Source organism: Osmia bicornis, chromosome 14 (genome assembly GCF_907164935.1).
Source record: "Osmia bicornis bicornis chromosome 14, iOsmBic2.1, whole genome shotgun sequence".
Classification (NCBI taxonomy): domain Eukaryota; kingdom Metazoa; phylum Arthropoda; class Insecta; order Hymenoptera; family Megachilidae; genus Osmia; species Osmia bicornis.
In genome coordinates, this window is record NC_060229.1 from 6854394 (window position 1) to 6862063 (window position 7670).

The 7670-nt window shown below is 33.6% G+C and overlaps 1 protein-coding gene and 1 non-coding gene across 2 annotated transcripts; one reads left to right on the top strand and one right to left on the bottom strand.

Moving 5' to 3' along the window:
* Positions 1-4414: 4414 nt before the first annotated feature.
* On the top strand, positions 4415-4535 carry LOC114878880. Its single transcript, XR_003789817.1, has one exon. It is a non-coding gene; the product is annotated as a 5S ribosomal RNA (ribosomal RNA).
* A 473-nt stretch (positions 4536-5008) lies between these two features.
* LOC114878874 (trypsin-like) lies at positions 5009-6123 on the bottom strand. The gene is made up of 4 exons (XM_029193145.2): positions 6072-6123; positions 5642-5945; positions 5232-5538; positions 5009-5161 (listed from the first exon to the last, which is right to left on the bottom strand). Exons 1-4 carry the CDS (start codon positions 6121-6123, stop codon positions 5009-5011), a joined length of 816 nt encoding a protein of 271 aa, XP_029048978.1.
* Between the last annotated feature and the right edge of the window lie 1547 nt (positions 6124-7670).

Here is a 7670-nt window from a genome sequence, read left to right on the forward strand (position 1 = left end):
TGCAATCAAGAATCCTATAATTTGTTTAAAAAATGCGGTAAAAAAGAATACAATGAACATTATTAATTTTTAAATATGAAAAAATATTTTGTTCATAGTCTTAACTCTATATTAAGAAATATGTCTTTTTTAAAGCGATCATTTGACTGCTCACAGCAGGAATAGGTCTACATGAAGAGTCGGTAGGTTCAGTATTAAAATATCAGCAGCAACTGCTGAGGTAAGATTAAAATTGATCTAAAACGTTCAAATTATTAAATAACAAGAATATGGAAAATCTGAAATCGTGTTACAATTGTAGTTACTTTTTTGTAATAAAAAATAGATTTTACTTTTTGATTTTATATACAACTCATGAAAAATGAACCATTTAACAGCGGAGCCATAAGTCAATCGTGATCCAAGCTTATACTAACCTAAAGTTAAACGTATAATTTTTAAGCGAATGAGTTTTATATATTGTAGCAACAATTTTTAAAGGAATACTGTAAAAATAATATGAAATTGCAAGTTTAAATTAATATTGGGGCTCTCTCCATGGTCCGCCGTTTCAGGGTTAAAGTATACTGGGACAAGCTATAGTTTTAAAAGGCGACTATAAAATCTTTGAGACTCCTATACTTCTGGTGCCAGTACATGCATCACGTGGTGTTCCATTTGACGCCATTTAATTTTCTCTCATGAAATTTTGTTCTATCTTTTACCATTTTGAAGCTATAGCTTCTTCCACTTGCATGCAACACCCTGTATAGTCCTGGGCATACATTTCATTAAGAATAATCGACGAGAAAAATGAAGAAATACAGCTTTTAAATTTAGGATTCATCAATTCATCATCACAAAATGAAATTAGAATTGGAACTCTCTCCATGGTCCGCCGTCCGAGGATTAAACGAAAAATTGATGACTCCATTTTAGTCCAAATCCTTGTTCTGTTGCTAAATTATACAAAAATTTAAATATACAGTATTGCCTCGAAATAAGCAACTCGCTCGGGACCGAACAGTTGCTTATTACGAAGCAGGTATGCTATTCGGCTTGACGAATGAGAGATCGTCGAGACACGTCACTCGTAGAAAGGAGTGAGAGATACGAGATACCGGCAAACGGACCTCTCACTTTGCGGTCCACTTCAAACAAAGAAGAGGGGATAGCGAGTTGCTTATTTCGAAGCAGAGACCACTTGCTTATTTCGACACAGGATATGACTTTTACAATGAGTGACTGTATAGTATTGCAATTTCTCTCCTGCGTCAACGTCATCAAGTAGGAAGTTGCTACAAGGCCACATCTACAAGTTTTACAGGTTTCAATTTACTATGATGGAATAAAGTTGTCGTAACTTTTACGAGGCTCGAATGAAACAAATATAATCAACAGTCGAAGTGTTATTGATTAAAAATTGTATTTCTTATCGCGTCACGTGTCTCTTAATGCGAAAGAAATATTCGTGACTTTTTGTTATTGATATTTTGTCTGGCTACTATATTAAAAATGGATGAGATGTTATCACATGAATGAGGAAGTTTTTTTTTAGCTATTACGTTTACTCAAAAAAACATATGTATATGTATTTGTTAATAGAAGAAGCAAAGATTAAATTGAAGATTTTCAGTTGGAATTATTACAGAATATTGTTCTGTTTTTATTAAATTTCAAAAGAATACAAAAATTATATTCTTGTTAACTATATACTAAATTTTGCTTTTATATTGTCTTTTATTTTTTAGAAACGAAAATAAACTTGTACATTAAAAGATTTTAAATAGATTCCAGGTTTCAAAAATAAGTAAACATGGAACTTAAATAATAATAACAATAGAGTATGTTCAAATAAATTATATGAAGGTTTGGATTTTAATCTTAATTTGTGTGTTATTCACGTACATGTATTCGTTTATTTCATTGCACAAGGTTTATAGAACATTTATTCGCATTGATGTAATTAGGACATTTTTCTGGAGCAGACTAGGTTTACAGAATTTTTAGAATATTAGAATTTTAGAATTCTCAAGTCTTAGGATTTTAGAATTGAAAGATCCAATGTAAAATGGGCCCATGTCATCTTTTTCTTATTTTAGACAAAAACAAGTGAAATACAAAATTTGGTAATTATTTAGATTACGGACGGCAACTCCGATTTCGATGATTTTTAAATATGTTGTAGAAATCAACATTTTGAACAACTTTTTCCTATACATATAACCGCCGCTCGGCCTTTTTCGAGATATTTTTGAAAAACTGCCTGTCGTGTGCGTCCGTGTTACATCTTACGCGTTAGTGTGCGATCGCCGCATTTCTACTGTTTTTGCAGGTAGCAGCTCGGGGACCGACACCAATGTATATACAGTGGACCGCAAAAGTATTCGTCCACCTTTTAAAACAGAATACCTCGCTTAAAACTGGACCAAATGACTTCAGGTTTCTCGAGAAGGTAGAAAAATTAATTTATTAAAATATATGCCTTTGTCGTTTTAAAAAATTAAAATTTGCCGAAATCGGGAAAGAAATAGTAAAAGGCAATTTTGTAATTTTTGCATCTGAACCTGTAACGGAAATTTAAAATATGACATTTGTAAATTTTAATATGTTATGTGTATCCTGAAAAATCCATTAAGATCGATGAACGCATTTAAAAGATATAAGTAATTGAAATCTCCGAAAATCGCGACTTTTCATCTAAGAACGGAACTAGTCACGATCTTAGCTGAAAAGTCGCGATTTTCGGAAATTTCAATTACTTATAATTTTTAAATGGGTTGACCGATCTCGATGAATTTTTCAGGATACACATAACATATTAAAATTTACAAATGTCATATTTTAAATTTTCGTTACAGGTTCAGATGCAAAAATTACAAAATTGCCTTTTACTATTTCTCTCCCGAATTCGGCAAATTTTAATTTTTTAAAACGACAAAGGCATATATTTTAGTAAATTAATTTTTCTACCTTCTCGAGAAACCTGAAGTCATTTGGTCCAGTTTTAAGCGAGGTATTCTGTTTTAAAAGGTGGACGAATACTTTTGCGGTCCACTGTATATATATGTATAACGGGTGGGCTTAAAAATCAAATTTAACTAATTTTAATGATTTTGAATCTCAGTTTGTGTTCGGTCGCCTGATGGCGACCAGAATATTGCTTTAGGTTAAACTTCGTCTTAGGGGACCAAAAATTAACGGATCCAAAATATGTGTTCTTGTAGTTTTTGACCTGAAAAGTCCGAAAATGCAAGTTAGAAGTCCAGGAAACCAATAGTTTAAGAAGTACAAGTGTATAAACATGTGTGTACTTGGCGTACTTTGACAGATCAGTACGATCTCTTCCCCGCATCCAATCCTTTGTTTGGACACTAATTGTTGGGTGTGAGTTCCATCAGTTCCTATCAAATCCGAGGGGATATTGTTTATAAAAAAAAAAAACTTAACCTTAGGTATACCGGGTTTAGGCCACCACTTATATAATTTTGTTTTACCGACGGCGACTCCACTCATTGGACAATATGGCGTCGTACTGACCTGTCAAACGTCACTAAATACGTACATTTTTATACACTTGTATTTCTTAAACTATTGGCTTCCTGGACTTCTAACTTGCATTTTCGGACTTTTCAGATCAAAAACTACAAGATTTGATAATTTTTAACCAAAAATTTTTGGTCCCCCAAGACGAAGTTCAGCCTTGCTTTAGCCTAACCTAACCTAATTCACTAATTAGATAGATTAGATTGGGTTAGGTTAGGCTATATTAAATTCCCGGCTGCCATCATAGCTAAGATACGTTGAAATCATGAATACAGAAGTACACAACGTATATATTGGTTATCGGTCGCCGTGCTGTTGCTTGCAGAAACAGTAGAAAAGCGGCGATCCCATACTAATGCGTACGTTATCACGGATACACACAGATGGGCAGAATTCAATGCGTTAGTTTCGATACTTTTTCGAAAATATCTCAAAAACTAGGGCCGAGCGGCGGTTATGTGTATAGGAAAAAGTTGTTCAAAATGTTGACTTCTACAACATATTTAAATTGCATCAAAATCGTTGAAGTGTAACCTAATCTCCATAATTACCCAATTTTTTTCAGTCAGAACGAAATTTAAACTTTTTACGTCCGTGAAACATATTGAAGATTATGTCAGTTGACACGTTGAATGTCGTCAAAAATCCTTCTTGTAACCATTCTTTTAATGTAAAATACAGATATCTGCAAAAATTTCAGTCGAATCATATTTGATACGTTTTTGGAAATACATTTCTATTAACCATATTTCAACGCAATCATAGTAGATTATGCAATGGAATAAGGAATACCACGAATATGAACAACTAATTATTATTTTAATTACAATACATTGTATATTTCTTCGGTCTTTAACAGTTTTCTCCTCCAGTAAACATCCAATTTTCAACTAACGGCCATACGACTTGGGACCACTACCGGTTCTCGTCCGATCACCGAAGTCAAGCTAAGTTCGGCGCGGATAGTACTTGGATGGGTGACCGCTTGGGAACTCCGCGTGCTGTTAGTTAATTTTTTTTTCTTGAATCAAATAAATAGCCGTAATCGATAAAACTCTCTTCTATTTAATTTTTCTGTTTAATAATTAATTAACAGTATTCTTTTCTTTTTATGTATGTTCGCTGATTACTCCGAGACGAATATTACTCAACCTCCGAAAAGATTGAAATGTATATAATATACTATTTAACGATTAAATAGGTTTCATTAATAGCTCTGGAGTATTGGTATAAATGAAATAGAAATTATTTTATACCTTTTGGCGCATTTTGTAAATGTAGCAAGAGGTTTCATTAATAATAATTGTTACGCAGTTGTATAAACGAAATATAGATTATTTTACACCTTTTAACACATTTTGAAGTCGGTTGTACTTTTTGTTAAAAATTATTTTATTTTTGGTTTTATTTTAGATATATCAATATTGCTATATGTCACTGTACATATCTGTACATATTATTCAGTAGAATAAATAAAAGTTTCTTAATTCTTAGATATAGTGTTTTGAATCCAATCAATGAAGGAGGAGGCCTTGGTGTAGACAGATGGTGCACCGATTGTACCGCATGGGACGATTCCCCAGGACACGATACCTATGAGCTCGTTGTCGAGGACCAATGGACCACCAGAGTCACCCTGAAACCACGATCGTGATAATTAATAAAACGGTACCAGTTAGATCGGACAGAATTGCAAGATTTCTTACGCTGCATGCCGAGTAGCGACCAGTTAGAGGACCAGTGCAAACATTGGTCTCGTGCAATGGAGTTGGGCCGACAAGATATTCCACGGCTCTTTTGCAGGTGGCAAGGTCGATCAAAGGTAACTTGGCGGTTTGAAGTCTGTCAGGCATGATTGGATTGTTACTCCTCGAAGTTGATCCCCAACCTGTCAATGTAGCTGTTCCGCTTGGTGAGCTATCTGCTCTTGGTAGGCTCACTGCCTTGACTACGCTGCTCATCGTCAGGGGTTTGGATAATTTCAACAAAGCGATGTCATAGGGAGCTACGTTTCTAAAATTTTCGATTAGTAATATTAGAGAATGGGCTTGAAATTTTAATGCAATGCATTCAGAAAATGAAATTATAGCGTTTGAAGTCTAGTCTACCCTCTTACCCAACGTATTGTGGATGAACGAAGGACTTCTCAACTCTGATTACTTGTTCAGAATTTTCTACTGTGTTCAAGCTATGTTTTCCACCTTTAACTACGAAGTTACCATATGACGGAACAGCAAGGACACAGTGTCCAGCTGTAACGATCCATTGGCTATTTATGATAGATCCACCGCAGAAGTGTTGGAGGGATGTGATACCCCATTGAAGAGTGACTTGCCATGGAGCGGAACCTCGTTGAGCTTCCGATCCTCCAACGATACGACTGCCCAAAAATGGCGTGGGGATCCCAAGGTAGGGCTTTGCTGTTGAGAAAGAAGAACAGTGTTAAATTCAAGGTGTCGTTTGTGCAATGTGACAATGAAATTCTAATTTAATATTGTAATATTGTATATTATTTTAGATGGTAATATTAGTGAAAATTCACTTACTGGCTGCAGCCACTGCAAGAAGAGCAACAAGGATAATCAACTTCGAAGACATTTCGATGGTTTGATACATTTCGATGCTGTTGGATCTTAAATAGGAGTCGCTCTTCCTGATACCGATAACGTTTGCGTATCGACAAAGGTAGCTTTTAATCGCTGTAAAAATCAGCGATACTTGTTAGATTAAAATGATTTCAGCATGTCCAGTGATTTCATTCATTTTCATGATCGATGTGCCTGTTTTATCTGTCGACTTTTAAATTGCGAAACTTACAATTTCCTTAACACACCGACTATCAAAAATTTTAATTAAAAAGTGATCGTTGGGAGAATTATGTTTTGGACATTTCATAATGTATACCGTGTAATTATTAATATTTAAATTGGGATAAAAGATTATATATCAAAATTACGAACATGTGACATTCTAAATGTATTATATCCCTAAAATAACAATAACAATTTTCTACTACAATTGCAGTGCAATGATTAATTAATGTTATCTATATTTACATAGCATATGTACCAATAATCTTGAAATACTATTTTAATTTTATTTTTTTATTTTAGAAGGTCTAACAATAAGTAACAATGCAGTTATACATTGTCTTTAATTATTCATTCTTTTCTTAGAATTTTTAAGCTGATAACGTGATATTGTTCTCATTATTGCTTTCAGTTTTTCAATCTTTAGATACAATCTGTTTGTAGTGATTTATTTTGATCGATGCGATTGTAACCTTTTGATTGGGTTACAATCCATGATGTCCATCCGCCATTGATAAATTATATTTGCTTTCTACGAAAAATTATCGATATCCGAATATTATTTTATACCTTTTAGCGCATTTTGTAAATGTAGCAAGATTCTGAATTCCCTAACCCCGCAAGGGGCACTGTGGGACCAAACCTACCATTTTTTCCGGGGCCAAGCCAAACCTTTTGGCATTTCAAAAGTACTTTGTATTCTTTAAATAAAACGCCACATTTTTGTTCCAAAATAATGAAAGAATTGAAACAAGTGAATTTAAAACACTACTTTCAAACGCACTTGAATCAATGCAAACTCGCAAAAGTGAAAGCATTGTTGAAACAGATGAAGTTGAAACTTTTTGTTTCTTCGCTCCCTTTGTTTACAAATGTTAAGTATATTCAAAATTGCCACTTTGAGTAATTAAACACAGTTGTTAAAAAGAAACGGTTTATTTTAAGCTAAGATATATATCATAGGCGGGACAGGAGTTTGGAAAAATTTTCAGTGATCAGGTAGGAATTTGGGGGTGCTCTACGTAAAATATAATTTTCAGACTGGTCCTCTTACCATTTTCAAATTACTGAGGAAGAACTGGAGAAGCTAGTAGGGGAGAGGGGCACCTTAAATAAATATTGATTTCTGTAGCATTTTGATTTTTGATATTATTATTTCTAGTGGAACAAAAAGTAATATGTTTATCAATATCAAATCAGTCAATCATTGTATATTAATTAAAAATATTTCACTATCTGGTAAACCAATCTTATTTCTTTCCTTGCAATGAGATCTGAATTTAAAGGAAAATAAATAAAATTCAAACGAAAATACACACGAATTTCTGAACTGAC